The sequence below is a fragment of the Prionailurus viverrinus genome, chromosome D1, assembly GCF_022837055.1.
Source record: "Prionailurus viverrinus isolate Anna chromosome D1, UM_Priviv_1.0, whole genome shotgun sequence".
Lineage (NCBI taxonomy): Eukaryota > Metazoa > Chordata > Mammalia > Carnivora > Felidae > Prionailurus > Prionailurus viverrinus.
Genome location: NC_062570.1, coordinates 2309146 through 2330765, shown reverse-complemented (window position 1 = coordinate 2330765; position 21620 = coordinate 2309146). Strand labels below are relative to the sequence as shown.

General features: G+C 50.3%; 1 protein-coding gene across 2 annotated transcripts in view; it reads left to right on the top strand.

Annotated features, from left to right (window-relative positions):
* Positions 1-19945, top strand: part of PDGFD (platelet derived growth factor D) — a 222330-nt gene extending 202385 nt beyond the window's left edge. For both annotated transcript variants that reach the window (XM_047823327.1, XM_047823326.1), the window contains exons 6-8: positions 8620-8834; positions 18441-18593; positions 19086-19945. In XM_047823327.1, coding sequence (XP_047679283.1) covers positions 8620-8834; positions 18441-18566 — 341 coding nt within the window. In that variant the 3' untranslated portion in view covers positions 18567-18593; positions 19086-19945. The remainder of the gene's footprint in view (positions 1-8619; positions 8835-18440; positions 18594-19085) is intronic.
* The last annotated feature ends 1675 nt before the right edge of the window (positions 19946-21620 follow it).

Here is a 21620-nt window from a genome sequence, read left to right as displayed (position 1 = left end):
GTGCTTTGTCACTTAACACTGGTGAGTCACCACTGTCTGTGCACTGTTCTAAATGTGCCGGTTGGTTGTTTATCATTCCACTGATGCTGGGCCACCTGTGTGTATCTCTCACACACACAAAGACAAGTCCCATTTAATATTCCAGCTGTCGTTCTCAGCTTTGAGAACTTAAAAATACAAATTCATGGTTTATATTCTGATGTAGAGGAAAGGGAGCGGTGAAGGAACAGCAGGAACAGAAAAATGGTTACAGACAAGGGAGGTCCACTGGATGTCAAATAAAGAGTGAACTTGCTAGGATTCCTAAAAACGTTCCCTCTCGTGGATGTGATCATTTTTTTTTAAATTTTTTTTTTCAATGTTTATTTATTTTTGGGACAGAGAGAGAAAGAGCATGAACGGGCGAGGGGCAGAGAGAGAGGGAGACACAGAATCAGAAGCAGGCTCCAGGCTCTGAGCCATCAGCCCAGAGCCCGACGCGAAATCCGTACATAACTTCAATTCCAAGACCCAATTTTTACCAGTAATTTCAGCCTCATACTTTCACCTCAAAGCTGCCTTAAAGTTTAAAAAAAAAAAAGTTGTTTCAAGTCCAAGTTGCATTACTTTTTCTAACGAATATGCTAATGATATAGCAAACTTGTCCCTAGTTAGGTAAACAGCTGTATGGATCTTCTACAAACTGTATAATCATGTCGTAACTATTGTGGCCTAACTGAAAGCTGTGATTTCTTTAAAACACAATCCTTTAGGGGCGGGCGCCTGGCTGGCTCAGTTGGTAGTGCGTGCAACTCTTAATATCAGGGTCGTGAGTTCAAGGCCCACACTGGGCGTGGAGCCTGGTTAAAAACAAAACAGAAATGCAGTCCTTTACCTTTAGGGCAGTGCCTCTTTATCCCAGCTCGTAGCATGAAATTGGACGACTTTAAATTCAGAAATGATCAGTCTCAAACTCTACCGGAGTGGGCTTTGAGAGGCGATTTACAAATGGAGATTAACAATGTAAAAGAGATCTGTGTTTTTACTTGATTCCAGGAGAACTTGACTTTCCCAAATGATAGTGTGTTTGTCATAGAAAAAAATCCAACACATGATAGCAAGGGGGAAGGCTGTTGTTACAGCATTAAGGGTTGTCATTAGAATATGGGTATGATTGTTCAGGCACCCCAACTTAATAGGTTTGAACTACAGTGTTAGTTACCAGAAGTAAATTCTTCCCCAAAGAGTTGGCCTTTTTTTAGTGCATGTGCCAAAATTGACATGCACTCCTCTTAAAAAAAAAAAAAAATCACTATTTCTACACTGAGTGGAGCAAATATATTGATACTAACTTGATTCAAAGTGACAGGGTTTGAAATACATCATTTTTACAGTCTCTAAATGGTTAGATGTTCTAACTCTGGGACAGTTATCAGCCCATCTCATAGGCTCCAATATCAGTTCTGTGAGTTCTTATGTGACATCGTTTAGCTCTAAGATCTAAAACACTTGCCTTTTTAATTTGAAAACTATTTATAGGTAAATACCAGGCATAGTAGCTGAGGACTACATGAAATAAATATGTTTACTATCAAACTGTTTGAATTGGTTCTGAATTCTTCTAGATCGTACATCAGAATACTTTTTATTTTTAAATTAGTTACTTATTGCTGCTTCTATATCATGTTCTTGTGTAGCGACTAGGACAACACAGGTTTTGCTCTTTCAAACATGACTTAAGATGAGGGAAATAATTTCGTAATATATTAAGACGTGAACATAGCTTAGAACGAGCTGAAGTCATCACACGTTGATGGCTTGGAAATTTCTCTGTCTGCCTATCTGATGTCTGGGTAGGAACTTGCAAAAGGCTTTTGGCTGACCCTGGCAATGAATCAGATAAATCAGTCTTGAGATAACATCCCCCTGTAACCACCTCTCTGGACATGAAACAGAGATACTGGGGACATTAAATCAAAATGGATTTATTTTTCTAGTTTCTAACCTCAGAAGAGGGATGGCTTCATTCAACTTCCTGAACCACATAGTTTGCACCAAGTGAAAGCTGTCTTCGTGATTGTTAAAATTGTCTCCCACAAATTTGATAGAAATAGAACAAAGGAGAGGATGCTTTAGTGGGAGTCAGGGACACTTGCGATAAAATTCTCACTCCTGTCCTAAGAACAGGGGCCTCGGGGAGGTCACTTGTAGACCCCCAAGTCCCTGCAGAATGGCTCTAATTATAACCGCCTTGCAAAGTTGTGTGAGGATTCGTGAGAGCAGACTGTCCAAGCCAGTGGGCCCTCAGGAGGCGACCCCTACTGTGATTACTCAAACAGCACCGTGCAGAAGCAGGATGTTTCTGTGCACACTTTCGCTCCCTTCCCTGAGGCCATCGTGAGGAATCTGGAGAGCCTCCTGCCTCGGAGCCAGATATCATCAGATTGAAGTATCTGTGAAATCAGTACACTCCTTAGAAGTCTAATCAGCAGGTAGTCAACTTTTCTAGGATACTGTTTACCCAGAAACTTTCCTGGCCCCGTTTTGCTTGGTGCATGTTTCCTTTTCAAAGCTTCTTCTACTTCTTCTTCTTTTTTTTTTTTTTAGACTCTAGCCACTGTGTATGACCCACGTGACTTGTAAGCATCTGGATTTCCTGCTCGGTTCGCCAGAGAGCATTAATAGAAACCGTATTGTCCCATGGTGTCGTGTGCGTCTATGTGGGCACAAGCGAGGCAGTTGAGGGAGGTGTCAGCACAGGGACAGCGACCCTTTTAGTTCTTTTCCTCCTGGTGCCCCTGCTTTTCTCCTTTTGGCCCATCTTTGTGGAAGCCCTGACCCATCGTCCTCCCAGCCCGGTGACCCCCCCACCCCCGCCGGGGCAGGTGACTCGATTCACATTGGTCAGCAAGCTCCATTTAGCAGTGGAGAGCCGGAGTAAGTGTGGGACAGGCACACGTGCCTTTTCCACATCAGTCTCTCTGGCTCGTGGTGGATGTTTTGGCCTCGTTGTTCCCTTGCCGGTTCTTCCTGTGAAGCACTGGGGACCCCCACCCGGCCTCCGTTTGCTCTGTGCCCCCGTGGACTGAGGGAGAAGAGCCTTCTTCCTAGAGCGCAGTCCCCTGCCAAAACTACCTGTCCTGGGAAACCCAGCTTTATCCTAACTCCACTTTATCCTAAGCGGATCACCACCCTGCCGTGCCTGCCCAGCCTGGGAGGCACGATACAGGCCTACGGCAGAGATCCCGCAGGTTCGGCTCCGGACGGGTTGGTCCACAGCCACAAAGCAAAGACCGCGATAGGGCAAGTCACACGAATGCTTGGGTTTCCCAGTGCGTGTGAGAGCTTGGTTTATGTGCTGTGCTGCAGTCTGTCAGGTGTCCCACAGGATCGTGTCCGCAAGGCAGTGTTCATAGCTTCGTTAAAATACGCTTTCTTGCTAGAAAATACTAACCATCATCTGCGCTTTCTATGACTCATAACCACTTATGACAGATCACCAAAACAAATATAATAATAATGAAAAACGTTTGAAATACCATTAAGAATTATCAGAATGTGACAGAGAGACATAAAGTGAGCAAATGCTCCTGGAAAAATGGGGCCAGTTAGGGGCGCCAGAGTCATTCAGTCGGTTGAGCGTCTGACTCTTGATTTTGGCTCAGGTCGGTGTTGTCACGGTTCATGGGATTGAGCCCCATGTTGGGCTCTGTTCCAACAGTGTGGAGCCTGCTTGGGATTCTCTCTCTCCCTCTCTCTCTGCCCCCACTCGCCCTCTGTCTCTCAAAAACAAACAAACAAATGTTTACAATGGCACCAGTAGACTTGCCCAACTCAGGGTTGCCACAGACCTCCAATTTGTGGAAAATCACAGTATCTGCAAAGCATAATCAAGCAAGACACAGTAAAACAAGATATGCCCGTCTTGGCTTTGTCTGTCCCATAGAAAGAATCTCTACAATCCCAGCATTGGTTGCCTCTGAAGGCAAATAATTATCAATCCATTCAGCTCTTTGCATGGCTTCCGATTGGTTTTCATGGCTGAGACTGCTTATAGGTGTGGGCAAGGAGGAGGTCAAGAAGGAGTGGGGACAAAACGAAGATTGTGAACAGACATAGGTTCCCTCACTTCGGGGAAGGAGATGATACTCAGTATGCTGTTCAAATACCAAAGAAGAGGGTCGCCTGGGTAGCTCAGTCAGTTGAGCGTCCAACTTCAGCTCAGGTCATGATCTCAAGGCTCATGAGTTCGAGCCCCGCGTCGGGCTCTGTGCTGACAGCTCAGAGCCTGGAGCCTGCTTCGGATTCTGTGTCTCCCTCTCTCTCTGACCCTCCCCCACTCATGCTCTGTCTCTGTCTCAAAAATAAATAAACGTTAAAAAAAATTTTTTTAAAATACCGAAGAAGACAGAGGCTCTCTGCCGTTTGCTAAAGGACGGTCTACTTTTCTAGCAGAATCTGATAAATGGGTGTGTGGGCACGGAGCACATGCTCGGGTGTCTGTCATTGGCAACGTCTTGAAAATGACAGGTCGGGATCGACCATGCGCCTGGGAAGCCTGGTCACTGGGTCAGCACGCAGTCCCCCAGTGGGAGGCTCCAGCACGGCTGGGGGGAGGTACTCTCTGCCTGTCCCTTCAGATCTTCGGGCTGCGACTCCCAGCGCCCACAGGCTTGGAAAAGCCTGGATTCAGGGTCCAGCTCCCGCACTGACTGCGGGTGTGGCTGTGGACCTGACAGAGGCTCTGTTTCCTCCACGGTGGAAGTGAGACCGGGAGGGGTGTGTAATTCATAGCACGGATGGCGAGTGCGGCAGGCGTGCGTGTGACGAGATGTTCACGCTGCCTGGTTCTCGGGCTGCAGTGGCCGGGATCCAACAGGCCAGCCTGGCTCTCCGTCCTCCCGCACCTGAGCCTCAGCAGAGTGCAGAGCGAACACCGTGCCTCCGCCCTCCGCCTCCCCTCGCGGTGCTCAGCCCCAGGACCCATCCCCGCGCACGGAACCGCTGCACCCGGCCTGGGCTGTGAGGCCAGGGTTGCAAGAAGACGGGGCTCCCACCGTAGGTGCGGTGCCCCACGCTGGATTCACGTGTGCAGCTCTGTGTCCACGTGTCAGCCTCTCCAGCAGGTTGTGCACACAGCCTGGAAAACCGAACTGATGTCGAAGACCCATGAAAAGACCGGGCCCAAACTCCCAAGGACGGCAAAAGCAGGATTATGACGTGACGCACAGCAGGTGACGTGAGGGGAAAGGGCTGAAATTAAAGGGGCCCTTGAATGAACCCGGGAGCATCCTGGCCGCCCTCGGTGCTCGTCTGTGGAGACTGACGCGGGAGTGGAAGGGGCGGCCTGTCCCCGGGCCCTGCCTCCCTGAGGCTCCACGCCAGAGCCCCCTGCTCGGAAGCCCCCCGCCCCCCACCAGCCTTCCTGGCCCCTCACCCTCCAGCCTGCCTACCAGCTGCACAGCCTGACCAGCCCCTGACTAGAAGCTCCCTCACCCCGCAGGACGGCTGCAGTCACGCCTTGCAGTTACTGGCATCCAGCCAGAGGAACCTTTATTGCTGGCTCTAAATCGAGGGCCGCGGTGGCCTCCACACCCCCAGAAGCAGGGCGGCTGGAGTCCACGGCAGCCGCCCAGGGCCGTAGGTTCTAGTCCCGTCGGCGAACCGATGATGCATAAACCTGAGTGTGCTGTGAGCCCCTTCGTGGCCGGGGCGGGGGGACTCTGCCAGTGCCGTCGGGGAAACGGTCATCCAAGGACACGAAGAGTCTTGCTTCCAGACGAGGAAGGCAGATGTGTCCGTCACCCTGAGTTGTGGAGGGCGCCTTGGGGTTTGGCCGAATCCTGCTAGGAAGCGTCTGCTGTGCCATTGCCCAGGTTATTATTCTGCAGAGGCCTGAAGCTGCTCACCACGCCTCCCCAGTGCGGCACAGGCGGGCCCTGGCTTCCTCCTTCGGCACCTGTCATGCCCCCTCCCTGCTTGATGTGCTAGAAACCCGAGCGACAGGGAGAAGAGCTTTAGACGCTAGTTTTGCACTCACTGCTCACTGGGAAAGCGTGGGAACCACGAATGCGGCCTCAAGTGTGAGGGGACCCACGGGGGGCCGAGCTGCAGACCCTCAACGGCTCGGTGCCCATGCTGACTTCCTATCCCTCTCGGCCCCCGCACCCTCCACCCCCTCTCGCCACTAGGCCCTCTTCACTCCTCCGGGGCGGACCACACAGACCCCACCATCGCGGGCTGCAGGTGCAGCCCTCCGCGTCAGCCCCGGCCACCGCACAGCGATGCCCAGGCCGGCGTCACCATTGATGCGAAGGTGACACTTGTCATGGATGATGGCCGCACTTCCTAATGCATTTATGTAACCCTTCCTGCTTGGCTTGCACTTATTCCCAGGGCTTCAGCAGCAATAAAATGGTTCCTTTCCCAAGATGGAGTTCATTCGATTAAAATCCGGATTGATTGTGGCTAAACTTATGACATGTCTTCACTGAGGAAGGAAGAAACAGCCATGAATTATGCACGGAAATTATTCAGCATGTCTTCACCACCACCACCCTGCCCCCCGCCCCCCGTGCCGCGGGCTCAGCGCACTGCAGTTGGGGGAGGGATCCCTGGCCTTGAGACTCAGCACCTACTTGCCCAGGCGGAAAGCCTCTTGGGGCACCTCAGTGCCCTTTAACTCCTTCTTCGAGGGGTCCCCCGGCCACGTGGCCGGATTTCAGCTGACCTCGCGCCATTTGGGGGACCCTCCGTCCACTGTGAGCTTCTTTGGTTTCCCGCTGATGCGTCCTCCGGACAACAGCCTTGGCCTCTGCCCCCAGAGAGCACGTGAACTGCTCCTCAGGCCCTTGGGGTTTAAGAATAAGACCCCGGGGAGGGGCTGGAGTCCAGACTCTGTGGGACTTCTCCCACGCGCCCCCGGCCGGTGACAGGAGCACGGTGACGTGGTGTGGGGGCCAGTGTGGTCGGAGGACTTCCTCCTCCCTGTATTCTTGGGCCAAGCCAGCCGTGGCCGTGGCCGCCAGCCCGCGGTTTGGATGCCGGGCACCTGGAAGCTCACGTGGATTTTTGAGGACGTTCACTGTAACTCACGTGACCCAGTGATGGAACTTTAATTCAAGTAAACGTTCGTGACTAAACTGTGAGAATTTAGGGCGATGCTCTTAATTCATGGAGGTCCCAATAACCACACCCCCTTAGCAATCATTCACCCAGAGCCACGACCAAAAGAGAGATAGAGGAGAAAGGCTTGAGCCTTTTTTTTTTTTTTAACCTTGACTTTTGAGCCTTTGACTTTAAAGGGAAGGATGGAGGGAAACGGGAAGCGAGTCAGGATGAATAAGGAGAAGCAAGTGCTGGGGACCCTAGACTCAGTCCTTGGACTATTGCTGTGAAATAGGCAATGTTGGGCTGCGGCAGCCGAGGCTGCCAGCACGTAGGTCACTTTCCAGCTACCAGGACGCACAGTTAGCGTGGTTCGTGCAGAGCCCGGCCCTTAACCACTGTGCTGTACTGCCGTCCAGGATCTGGTGCGAAATACGCATCCGGTGCGGCCCGAAGACGCCATTTTCTTTGATGTTTTCGTTGATCTTGGAGTTAAAATGAAGCCAAAACCTTTTCCTGCGTTACACTTCCTTGTAAGATTTCATTACCAGCTAAATATACTACAGCAGTTGTCCTAATGCGTCTCTGATAGAATTCAGGTCATATGTACATAGTGGTTTCTTTACAATCAGGAGGGGATCTATTTTGTTTTTAAGGTAAAGGCAGTTATCTTAGATGGCTGAACATTTCATTTTATTTCCTCAGAAAAAAAAATTTTTTTTACATTAAAAAAAAGATGCAGTGATGGGGCACCTGGGTGGCTCAGTCGGTGAAGCATCTGACTTCGGCTCAGGTCATGATCTCACAGCTTGTGAGTTCGAGCCCCACGTCGGGCTCTGTGCTGACAGTTTAGAGCCTGGAGCCTGCTTCAGATTCTGTGTCTCCCTCTCTCTATGCCCCTTCCCCACTCACGCTCCATCTCTCTCTCTGTCTCTGTCTCTGCCTCTCTCAAAGATAAATAAACATTAAAAAAAAATTTTTTTTTTTTTAAAAAGGGGGCACCTGGGTGGCTCAGTCGGTTGAGCGTCCAGCTTCGGCTCAGGTCATGATCTCGTGGCCTGTGAGTTGGAGCCTCATTTCGGGCTCTGTGCTGTCAGCTCAGAGCCTGGAGCCTGCTTCGGATTCTCTGTCTCCCTCTCTCTCTGCCCCTCCCCAACTTGCACTCTGTCTCTCTCTCTCTCAAGAATAAACACACGTTAAGACAAAAATTTTTTTTAAGATGCCAAGAAACTTGAACCAAGGTAAAGATTGAGCCAAAGTTTCCGGAATCTTCTTGTTTTCTTCTTCGTTGTCGTTGGTCATTCTATTTATTGTTATCACTATCATTGCAGGGCAGATCGGATCAAAAGAGAATTAGATTTTCCCCCTTCAGTGTGTGGGCTGATAACTGAGATCCCGAGGGCAGATTTGATCCCTGGAGTGAGGCTGTCCTGTCCTGGCAGAACCTTCCGGCCCCTTGCCCAGAAATGCCTGCCGAGAGGGTGCTTGCTGAAGGCGGTCTGCCGCCTCACATGGTGCCTGTGTCTCTTACAGTTGACCTGGACAGGCTCAATGACGAGGTCAAGCGCTACAGCTGCACCCCCAGGAATTACTCCGTCAACTTACGAGAGGAGCTGAAGCTGACCAACGTGGTTTTCTTTCCACGCTGCCTCCTCGTGCAGCGCTGTGGCGGTAACTGTGGCTGTGGGACCGTCAGCTGGAAGTCCTGCTCCTGCAATTCAGGGAAAACTGTGAAGAAGTATCATGAGGTGAGTCGCCGTCAACCGTCTTGGTTGCAGTCCTGCAACACTACCACACAGAAGCTCTTTGCAGCTGCAAATGTGATGCAGGCTCCAGGGTGCACACAGTTGTTGGGGTTGTTCACTGCACAAGGGCACCCAGCCGGAGGGACGACGGAGAGCTAAAATTAGACGTGTGCTAACCTTGCCCAGCCACGTGCCTTGGGGCGGGGCTAAGTCATTCCTGAAGAAGGGACTCTTTTTCCTAATCACATAATACCACCTGTGGGCGACAGTCCCCTTGGTAGATTATGTAATCAAATGTATGATGCCGTGAGGCACAGCTTAACTAGCTTCCTTGTAGTGATATGGTGGTATTCCTAAAGGCCATAACTGAAAAATCCAGGCCGCTTTAAGAAAATTCTAAGGAATTGTGGTTTATATACACAATGGAGTACTACGTGGCAATGAGAAAGAATGAAATATGGCCCTTTGTAGCAATGTGGACGGAACTGGAGAGTGTGATGCTAAGTGAAATAAGCCATACAGAGAAAGACAGATACCATATGTGTTCACTCTTATGTGGATCCTGAGAAACTTAACAGAAACCCATGGGGGAGGGGAAGGAAAAAAAAAAAAGAGGTTAGAGTGGGAGAGAGCCAAAGCATAAGAGACTGTTAAAAACTGAGAACTGAGGGTTGATGGGGGGTGGGAGGGAGGGTAGGGTAGGTGATGGGTATTGAAGAGGGCATCTTTTGGGATGAGCACTGGGTGTTGTATGGAAACCAATTTGACAATCAATTTCATATATTGAAGAAAAAATTCTAAGGGCCAAACTTGAAGTCAATCAAGTCATTAAAAAATTAAGCAGAGATAGGTGCACCTGGGTGGCTCAGTCAGTTAAGTGTCCAACTCTTGATTTCAGCTCAGGTCATGATCCCACAGTTCATGAGTTCGATGCTTGGGATTCTCTCTCTGCCCCTCTCTCTGCCCCTGCCCCAGTCTCTCGGTCTCAAAGTAAATAAATAAACTTTAAAAAATTAGGCTGAGTAGGGGCTCCTGGGTGGCTCAGCCGGTTGAGCATCCGACTTCAGCTCAGGTCATGATCTCACGGCTGGTGAGTTCGAGCCCCATGTCGGGCTCTGTGCTGACAGCTCAGAGCCTGGAGCCTGCTTCGGATTCTGTGTCTCCCTCTCTCTCTGCCCGTAACCCACTCGCATTCTGTCTCTGTGTCTCTCAAAAATAAATAGACTTTAAAAAAACAATTTAAAAGATTAGGCAGAGTGAAGACAACAAAATGTAAATTGGCAGAAAACATATATAGTTAGAGGCTTCTCAATTCTCTAAGTACGATAATACCTTTCTGCTAAAAACACGAGTTTTTCCTGACTACTGCTGGGTGCTCCCTGGGGCGTCAGCTCCGAAAGGAGGCAACAATGAACGAAAAGTAAATATGAGGGTAAACGAGGGAACGAACCTTTAAGGACAGCCGAGTCTGTGCTCCTGTCACTCGTGACACTGTGCTTTTTCCCTTTAAACATACGGCTCGTTACTGAGCATCAGAGTAAGAGCAGGCTTAGGGGGAGTTGGCGGCCCTGACCGTGGCGGTGCCCGGTTTCCTCCCAGTCGTGGGGGCCCACATCACCAAGCGTAGAGACTCAAGCGTTCGCAGATGTGACACGCGACAAGGAAATCTCTCAGATAACCACTTACAGGGCGGTTCGCAGCACGGAGGAAACGCACGTTGGAAGATGCCAAACATCACGCAGGAATCTGAGAACGGAAACAACGAAGCAGACGTTATTCTTAGACATTATTGTTTGAGCTACTTTTCCCCGGTACCCACCCAAACAAAGGAGTCGAGGGTGGTCCCTAAATAAAACGTCCAGCTTTGTGAAGCTGATTCTTTTTTCTCCTGCCCACACAATAAGAGCAGGTCGAAGGAGGCAGCCTCTGAGCTAAATGAAAATGGCTGCGTCATCCGTGGTATTTTCGACTTGGGAAGTGCAGGAAGTCAGCTGTCACAATGACCGTGCTTACCTCAGGAGGGAAACACATTATTTTAGACCCACACAGAGCTATTTCCTTAGGCATAGGAATTTCTTACTCCACCCTGCAGTTTTCACGGGGGAAAATAATGTCCTCATGGCCAGAGAACACTACGGTCCGTGTTCATTGTGTTTTATTTTTGTGTGACCCGGTGAAGTCCAGATTGGACGTTGTCCTTTGCATCTCAGAACTTTGTAATGTTTAGGCACACCCTGAGGGTCCGTGCAGAATGCAGTCATCAGAACAGAGTTAAAATAATCTAGCAGGTGACACGATGTCCATGCAGACATCATGCCGCGGAAGAAGACTCGCGTCCAGGCCCTTGATCTATCTGTAGAGTGCTTTATTTCCTTCTGGACTCTGCTCAGATAGAAGGTACAGCTTCATTGTTTAAGTGGTTTATGGCAGAAATGGCAGAGTTAAACATATGCACCCCCCCTGCCCCCAAACCCCTCACCTCCCAGACAGTTCACACTGTAGAACTCTGAAGGGTTCTTCTCGCCTTCTCTTCTTGTCTCTGTCCCCGGGAGCCATTACCTGTACATTTCTGTGCACAGTTAACATTGAGAAAGGGAAGCCCTTGGTTCTCTGCCCATCACGTGAGTGGGTCTAAGATGTCAGCATCTCTGAAACCTCGTCTCCTAGTGTTTTGACATCCAGGAGTCTGCAGAGCTCTAGACAAAATCGCTCTGCCAAGCGCCGGACCAAGGGACCAAACAGCATCAATCACTCACTCGGCCACTGCACAGCCAGAACCAAGGCGCCTGGCATATTGCCCCGGGCTCCTAAAACACCCTTGAGATATGTCCCCGTGACCACTCTGTGGGCTGCACCGTGGAAGAGAGGAGAGGCTGGCTCCCTTTCCAGACACGGGGGTTGCTTGAGCGGGGCTCATTAGGGGAAAATCCCTGTTCTTGTTCTCTTCTGTGACTGTGTTCTTACCCCAGAAAAAAGAGACGCCAGGGTCCCTAGCTTCTGCTGGTAACCGATGAGATGTGAAATGAGTTTCTGTGGGGCACGAACTGCCTTACGGGCGCAACTGGAACCCATCACATAAGCAGAACTGTGCGACTCTGCACAAATATTTCAGCACTCGGCGTTTAGGGAATAAAATCTGAAAAATTATGAAGCCCCTAATGGAGCTGATATAATTGCTCTTTCCACGGGTCATGCTGTTTCTCCGGAGCATTCTTCTCTGTGCGATGCAGTGTTACCTTCTTTATGACTTTCTGTTCTCAAAAGCACTTGTAAGTATCCTGTTAAGGTGTTTTTCCTTTTGGTAATAGTAGGTCCTTTATGCCTCTTGGAATGTATAGGATACAAAAGATAACTTTGACGTGGTAATTTTTTCAAAAGGGAAGGTTCCAGAAAACATATTATGTAGACAGTGAGATGATGTTATTTCAGTTCTCATCTGCCTTGATAATGTGCATGAAGGGATAGGATCTTCTCTAGAAATACAGTGCCTTTTAAAAAATTGTTTAATGTTTATTTTTGAGAGAGAGAGAGAGTGTGAGCAGGGCGGGGCGGGGGGGAGACACAGAATCAGAAGCAGGCTCCAGGCTCCAGTATCCAAGCTGTCAGCACAGAGCCTGACGTGGGGCTCAAACCCACGAACCATGAGATCATGACCTGAGCCGAAGTCGGATGCTTAACCAACTGAGCCCCCCAGGTTGCCCCAGCAACCTTTTAAATTAGATGACGGTTTTCATCATCTGGTCCCCTATCTGTGTCCATTCAGGCAATAGCCAAAAACTCACGACGTAGCAGAGAGAGAAAGAGCAAAGTCAGTTTTCTCTGTGCTGCTTCTCATGATTTTGTCACAAGGCCCCCACAACCACCTGTATGACGTGGTAGAATTTTCTGCAGGGATGGACACGTTTCCAGCCTGCGCCGTGCAGGGCGGTGGTCAGTGGCAATGTGCGGTTATGGGGCACTTGATGTGTATGCCACACAAATGGGGGACTGGACTTGTCATTTTATTTTATTTTAACTAATTCAAACGTAGATAGCTCCACACAGGCAGTAGCTACCACACTACAGAGCACAGCCTGGACCAGCCTCTGTTTCTGGCACAGTCGTTCCTGTCTCCGGACAAAATGGCAGCCGGGCGGGGGGGGGCGGGGGCAAGACTTTAGAGCATTACTCTTATTTCACTGCAAAATTTTATATTAAAAATTGCTTTCTGTTACAGTTTAAGAGTCAGAACATGCGGATATTTATATATGAACCAAAAGATTGATTAGAGGTTTTAAAAGGTCGAGCCTCAGACTTGGGAGACAAGAATAGTCCTTTGAGTTTTGACGTGTTTCAAGCATCTGCCGTAGAAACAGATTCAGCTAAAATTGCAAGTTGAGGGCGAGGAGACCGAGAAAAGTTTGGTTTCCAAAGACTTTCTCCTCTGTGGCAAAAGCAGTGAGGTTTGGGGTTGTGAGGATAGCCAACCTAGCGACAGTCAAGAACATTTCTCTTCTGTTTCTGGAAATAGCATTTCTGAGCTGGTACAGAGCCTCCCTGCTTCCTTCCGTTTCTGTGTCTTTGGGTGAGCCGTGAGCGCATTCTGCAGACTTTCCCTGTGCTTTCCAGGGACACCGTTGAGGCTGGAAGGAAGATACGGCCTCCGGTTCCTGCTTTGCCACATGGGAGGCACCCCAGGGCCAGGCACTTGAAGCCCCGTGGGGCCTCGGATTTCCTCCCTTCGTCCCCACAATCACCTGCAGTTTGGGGTTCCCCGACCCGAGATTCCCCGGTCTCTGTTAGCCGTGGCACCGTCCTCCCGCCAGAGTCCTGCCTGCCTGAAATCATGTGAGGACTCTAACAAATTGGTGGGGGGAGCACTGGGCACATGCGAGAGACTCAGAGATACGATCTGGGGCGGTTAATGTGTCTAGGATGGCCCGTCCACCTCTCGGACATCATGCCGGCATGCTCCCCTCCCGGGGATGCCGATCCATGAGAGCATCTGAAGGCCTAGAGTGCAAAGCGGAGTTGGGTGGGGTTGTCTGGCCTCCGTGTGGCCCGCTGACTCCTCGCTCATCCACTGAGAGCTACAGAATGTGCACATTCCTTCCCTTCTGGATTGCGCTTCGGGTCCGGCCTTCCTGCCTTGGGGCGTGCCGCCCTTCAGGTAGACCAGACCCGTTGGTGACATGACCCTCGGTGCTGATTCCCTGCTCGGAAATGCGGTGCCTGGTGAGGCCCCTGTTACGTCTTCCACAGCACGTAGGCTGAGCAAGCAGTCTTTCAGCCTGTATGGTGCCGACACAGTGACTTCTTTGTTCTTTAGAGGTGGGACTGCGGCTGAGTGCTCCCAGAGGAACCCCAGAGTGCTCCCAGGGTGCTCCCAGAGGAACCCCAGGGCGCTCCCACAGGAACCCCAGAGTGCTTCCAGAAAACTCCATGTCTCCAGTAGCAAGACTGCATTTTCAGTATTGAGGAGAGCTTTACGGACACTCACTGTCACATCACCTTCAGACTTACTCTGCCAGGGACACACTGTTAAACGCTGTCACCCGTGTCTTTTTTACCGAGGACCGTGTCTTCTGACCCGGTACCAGTCCCCCCACCACAACGCTCTGCTTCTGCTGGGACCATTGTCCACAAGTTCAGCAGTTACCCGGGCAGAAAATAGTACATTTTCCCTCCTCCACATACTTTTGCTTGTAATCACTGAGGTTTCATCAGAAAACTTGACTACCAGCCCTTAAAAATCTTAACCCTCTGCACATCTTTCATAAAGTATTATGAGCAGGGAAGAAGTCAAACTGAAAGCAAAAATAGGAAGCTTTTTTTTTTTTAAGATAAACTCTCTGGGGGCACCTGGGTGGCTCAGTCAGTTAAGTGTCCAACTTTGGCTCTGGTCATGATCTCAGGGTTCATGAGTTCGAGCACGGAGCCTGGAGCCTGCTTCGGATTCCGTGTCTCCCTCCCTCTCTGCCCCTCCCCCACTCGCACTCTCTCTCTCTCAAAATTAAATCAACATTAAAAAAATTTTTTTTAACTCTTAATGATTATGGTTTATACACCGCATTTGTCCTGGAATATGCCCTTATATTCCTTTGTCAGCCATTAATTTGAGAAGTGTTACAAGGCCTTAACCACCTCTTTTTATCTTCCCAATAAAGAAGGACCCAACTCAGCACATAGTTTTCCTGCCCAGTGTTTTATTAGTGTTAATAACTTCACGGCAATGATTCACTCAGTGGTTTCTCAGCTACGAGGCACGTAACTGTAGTGAAATATCTTTTGTGATATGGTAATTTGCAAGCGGAGCCTCTCTGACTTTGTGTCGTGTTACGAAAGCCACCAGCTGGCTCCGGCAGAATGTTCTCCGGTTAGCAAAAGTCAAGTCCTCCCGGCTTCGTGTGGTTTTCCAGGTGACACAGAGGGGTCAGGATTTCCGTTCTCACCCGCAGGTGACAAGAAGTGGCTGGGTCCTCCTGGCTGGATTTGTGTTTCTGGGTGTCCCACAGCTCGGGGAACAGGCCCATTTGCGAGTGGCCTCGGGCGGCTATAATTCGTGCGGTGGCTCTTGCCTTGAAAAGTGACCAGACCGCCCCCGAGCAGCCGGGCTTCCTTCCCAGATAAAGGCTTTCCGTCTCCCTCTTCGCCTCCCCAGTTCCATCAGGTTCTCTCTGCTTTCTTCTCCCTCTGAGCGCCATGTGCCTGAACCCAAGACCGTTAATGGTTTGAACCTCAGCGCTGCCATCAGCCGGCGAAGCGGGCCAGCCTCCACTCTGTTCAGACGCGGCTTTTCCTGCCTTGTCTGGGAAGGCATCTGCCAATTCACTTTTCCCGGCTTATCAGCAAAGCACGTTGGCCCCTGTGCCCATGCTGCTTAATATAAAACACCGGGAAAGTCCCCGAACAAGCAAGAGAGCCGTTGGAAAGTGCCTGGTCTCTGCCGTCAGCCGAGGGCACGTGCTGCTGTCTGCCATCAACGAGAACTCAGCGCGACAGAGCAGTGAGTCACAGGCGCCGGTCGGAATGGCCTGAGCAGACATATTTGTCCCCTGCGCATCGTCTCAGAAATCACTCCCCTGCCCTGCAAGCCCCTGGGTGTGCTTTCCGTGTGGTCTTGGGTGATAGTGACCGGCTCGCAGTGGAGAAATTCTCAGCGAAGCTGGAGGACGCAAACCTCTGACTCTCTCTGGGGCCCTCTGACCAAATACACATGGGTGGGAGCGTCAGCTGGTCCAGGGGGAGTCACGTCCTGGCACCAGCAGATGTCAGCTGTGTAACCGGGGGCAACTTCGTGTCTCTCTTCCCTCATGGATGGAGACCTAGGAGAGTACCTAAGAGGGCTGGAGTGAAGTGCAAATAATTTGTCATATGCAAAGTCACTTACAACAGCGCGCAGCATCTAGAACATCCTCATTGACATTAGTAATGCCTTCTGCTTCTCTGTTCTCTACGTGCTTATGATCCAGCGAGTAGAATGCATAACAAATTGTGGGAGAGCGTGTGATCCCTGCTGTATGTGTCCTAGAATTGCAGGAGCAAAAGGATACGATATACGTGGTCGTCAGAACTGCCCTTTGGACCAGCTTTACCGACAGCAAACACTTGTGAGTCTCTGTGCCTCGGGGACGAGTCCTCCTGGGGGTCCCCTGCACGTGGGACTCTGTGCCCCACTTTAGGGTCCAGGCTCTGCGGCTTGACTGAACACTGAGCAAAGGAGAGCATCCATTCTTGTCCTCGCTGGAGCCCCCGTGGGTGGCATGGCTGAATAAGGGGGGCCAAGGGCTCAGCAGTCTGGACCCCCGTTTCCTAGTAGATGGTTTTGGTTTATGACTTGAAGCTGGTCATCCGAGAAAACTTCTGGGGAGAGAATCCATAGTAAAGACTTGCAGGGATGCCAGGAATAGTCGTGCAGACACTGAGGCAGGATTTTGCCACATCTGGCCTTCACCCGGGATGGCAGTAAACCAGGCAAAGCATATTGCGTCCCCACTCAGTGCACACGTGGAGCCCCACACCCCTTGGAGACGCAGAAGGAAATCACAGGCACGCTGAAGAGGCAGTGGCCCCCGGGGGCGAGGTCGCTGGAGGACAGGACCCTGTCCTTGGACCTGGCTCTCGGTGCCCAGAAGACCCTGGATGGGGCGCACGGCCTCCTGCAGCATCTCAGTCCTCCAGGGTGGGGACAGGATACCTCCGTGAAGGGACAGTAGAAGGAAGGCAGAAATCATGGCTGGCGGGAACCTGAGGGCATAAGCGAGAGAAGCAGTCGAACCGACCAGACAGTGCATGTGAAAGCGACAGTAGGACTCTCCAGGGGATTCTGCCTGCGATGGTGAAGGCCCGCCTTCCCGAAGGCTGCAGCAGGGGAGAAGCAGGAGAGAAGACAGCTTCTCCTTAAACTTCGCTGAAGTTCGGTGTCACCTTACTTTTCTAAGCGTGTATCGAGACTCCAGCTAACTAACGTACAGAGTACTTCGAGTTTCAGGAGTACAATTCGATGGTTCCACACTTCCCTGCATCCCCGGGGCTCATCGCGACAGGCGTACCGTCGTACCCATCCCCCCACCTCCCCTCCAGGCACCACCCGTGTGTTCTCTGTCGTTAAGAGTCTGTTCTTGGCTTGTCTCTCTTTTCTCCCCTCTTTGCTCACTCGTTTTGTTTCTTCAGTCCCACACAGGCAAAATCGTACGGTGTTTGTCTTCCTCCCACTTATTTCACTTAGCTTAATAGTCTCCAGCTCCGTTCATGTCATCGCAATCAACTTATTAATGTAAGAAATCGAGGATGCACTTCGCGAAGAAATGCTGTATTGATACGCAGGTATTAATGTAGAAAGAATATGGTGAGGGGCGCCTGGGTGGCTCAGTGGGTTAACGTCCGACTTCGGCTCAGGTCACGATCTCGCGGTTCGTGAGTTCGAGCCCCGCGTCGGGCTCTGTGCTCACAGCTCGGAGCCTGGAGCCCGCTTCGAAATCTGTGTCTCCTCCTCTCTCTGCCCCTCCCCTGCTCATGCTCTGTCTCTCTCTGTCTCTCCATAATAAATAAACATTAAAAATAAAAAAAAAAAGAATATGGTGAAGTCTGATCTGTTTTAAATCGTAAAAGGCATTATATATCAACAGATACGTCAGAACGTAAACGTATTTCCGCTTAATTATGGCCACTAATCCCCTTCCTCAGGGAAAAACATTCTGCATCCATCCCACTTTCAGCCACAAGAGCATATGCCCTGTTCTGTCTGCAAGAAGTAATAAATGCTGAGTGTTGGATTTATCTGTCACATACGCCTGTTCCGAGGGATACTTGTGACAGTATTTGGAGCAGCACTTGGCCCAAATCGGGCCCTTAGAAAGCTACCGAGAGGCCCCTGTCAGGACACGTGAGCTCCCCACGGTGCTGCAGGTTGGTAACTAACACAGCAGGCATCACCCTGTGACCCCAGACCCCTCCACATCAGGGAGCCGATGACTGTAACAACATTTACACGAGTGCATCAGGACAGGCAGCCTGTCGTGTTCCTTGGTTTCTCCAGGGGTTGGGAACCGGTTGTCACGAAGAGAAGAAGGGGATCTGGTGACCGTGAACCCAAGGGCTTGCTAACGGGACACGCGCTTCTCGTCCTAGGTGTTACAGTTCGAGCCTGGCCATTTCAGGAGGAGGGCCAGAGCCAAGCACATGGCTCTCGTCGACATCCAGCTGGATCACCACGAGCGCTGTGACTGCGTCTGCAGCTCAAGACCGCCGCGATAGGAGAACGTGTGCCAGATCCCCTCGCGCGTGAGGGAACCTTTCGTGTCGGGGGGCGGGGGGTTGTGAGAGGCCCTGTTCCACCAGCAGCCGCACTTAGCACCGGCCCGTAGAGCCGTGAGCGCCGGTGGGTGCTGAACCACCGCCTGGCTCGCTCAGCCACAGCAGGTGGAAAGGCCCCTCATCAGCTTCTGTCCCCCAGAACACAGGACGGCGTGTAATGATAGTGTCAGAGAGCGTGCACGTGCATGCATACGTGTGTACGCTGTCCGTGTCTACGTGTAAATACATCAGCTGGTTTCTTCCGTGTACCCCAGAGCTTACGTATGCTGCAGGTCTATAGACCCTTAAAATCTTTTGACACATTGAGGGACAAATTAAATACGTGAAATGCGTCCTTGGAAGATTCAGAAGATAACTTTGTTTACTTCTAAATTTGAATCGCAAAACAGTTTTGGATCTTGTTCTTTTAAAGAAAGCTCTGTGTATACTAAAAAACCAATAAATGGGCTTTTCTTATAGATACATCCTAATTATAAAAAAAAAAAAGAAGAAGAAGAAGAAGAAAAAGAAGGAGAAGAAGAAGAAGGAAAAATCCGGTTTCTGGGAAGAAGGCAGAGACCTGACCATTTTTCCCCGAGGGACACACTACACGCTTACCTATGTAGGCAGTAATTACCTGTCTGCAGAAGCATGCGGTAATAATATAGATGCCTTAGAAATTAAGTCATTAAGTCTTCTTTTTATGCATCCTGCTGAGGCATGCAAATTCATTTAACACCTGTCGCAAAAAAATCTCTCAGAAGGTTTATTATTATAATCCTTCCAGAGACAATTTATCAACTGTCGCAGAACTTTGAACGCTTTCTTTCTGAAAGCCCGTCCACAGAAATGACGCCTTTGGAGAATGGCCTGGGGAGTCCGTAGGAGCCTTTCAAAATGGTGTTCGTCGGAAGATTTGGGTAGTTGAAAGCAAAAACGGTGAACACAGAATTGCTAACATAACTGGAGATTGGATGGAATATTTAATTGGCTCCCTGTTTAATAATGGATCCCAACTCTCCGGGTTAGGCCAATTCATTTTATGTATCTTGCTTTTCTGTTCCTGTCTCTCTGATACACAAATATGCATTTACGATGGCGTTTTATATCTGGCAAACGTCACAAATTATTTACAGCCTGAAAGCTTTCACGTATCGGAACAACCCAATTTTGTTGACGTAAATTCCCGATCACATCCTCACTCCCCAGTCTGAATTCCGGCTTCCTGACTAAGCGAAGTCAGATCTGGGGGCTGTGGTTCTTGCCACATCTGTGGAGCTGTGTTGTGAGAAGCCACCTGCAAATCACAGGCCCACGAAGGTGGCCTGGCTCCACCAGGGTTTCATTCCTGGGGTTTCGAGTCATTTTCCCTCCCCGGCTCCTCAATGTCTGTTTTCAAGGAGACTGAATCCACAGAGTAGTGAGTGACTCCTCGTTCTCCAAAGCAAGACTCCTGGGAGAACGCACTGGACTCCAGAGAGCCATGGGGCTGTTCCGAGAGGCTCCGTTTCTGCCTTGAATCAAGAGCTGATTTCTTCTGTGAGTCTGGGGCCCTGTGTGCTAACACCGTTTGAGTGAGGGCTGTGTGACAGGCTGGGTTAGCGCTGGGGTCAGGCGAGTGGCCTAAATATACTTGTACTTCTGAGCCTGGACCAGGTTCTCACCTCTCCTTAGTGGGAACTTCGTCTTTTCTCAGCCCTTTGAGAGGGAAGGCTCATGGCAGGTGCACCTTGAAAACGTCCCTAGAGGGGCGCCTGGGTGGCACAGTCGGTTAAGCGTCCGACTTCAGCCAGGTCACGATCTCGCGGTCTGTGAGTTCAAGCCCCGCGTCGGGCTCTGGGCTGATGGCTCAGAGCCTGGAGCCTGTTTCCAATTCTGTGTCTCCCTCTCTCTCTGCCCCTCGCCCGTTCATGCTCTGTCTCTCTCTGTCCCAAAAATAAATAAACGTTGAAAAAAAATTTTTTTTTTTTAAATATTAAAAGAAAACGTCCCTAGAAACCTCCAGGGTTTGTATCGCGACGGGGGAGTGGGAAGATCGCCGTATTGGTCACTTGTCCAGAATCCCAGACACGATCACAAATGGCCGAGGCAGGTGCGCTCGTAGTGAGGGCCTGTGTCCCCATCACGGCCACTGGCAGGTTGCCCCATGAAGACGTCGGCCTGTGCACCCCAACTCAAAGTGGGTGCACGTGGCGTCATCTTGGGCAGCTCCCATCGTAGCTGTAAGTAGGAAAAATCAGTGTTCTACCCAATTTTTAATAAACCTTCCAGGCTGCACCAACCGGGTCGGTTTCCAGTTAAAGCCCCATCTGCACTTTTTATTTATTAGCTGAAATGCAAGCGGTCGTATTCACTCACGTTTCTTTCCTCTTTCCTGAGTGTTTTATTAAAACGTCTCCCTCGGTTATCTGTTATCTCTTGCGTTTCCAACATGGAGCAGATAAATGTTTCATTGCCATCAAAGGAATAAAAAGCTCGCCGTACAAATTACATTTCAAAACAAACCCTAATAAATCCGCATTTCTGCGTGGTTCACTCACCTGGAATAATGCCTTCCATTCCGTGTGTCCTCACAGGGCAGAACACTTTCGTAAGTAGAATTTTTTATGCTTTTTGTCATATCGGCAACACGCAGCTTTTTCGTCTCGTAGCATTTTTCTGCAGCAAATGTAATATGCCTCTTATCTCCATGAAAAATATATATTGCTTTTGAACAAAACTCCTTCATCATTTCCTCCCCAATTGCAGCTCCCCAATGTGCAGTGTTACACATTGACTTTCAGGAACGCCTGCGGCTGTTTGGGGTGACCAGGCTGGGTGATTTCCGAGGGCCGGGGCTCAGAAGGCAGGAACAGGGCAAGGCCTGGCCTTGGTGGCAGGTTCTCACCGGGTCCCTGTCCCCAAGCTGGGCAGCAGGGCGGGACCGGAGGCTTTGCTGTTTTGCTGTTTACTTCTTGGACTGTTTTCCCCACTGGCCTTTTAATAAAACACGGTCCCGTCTGACCTCCATCCCTG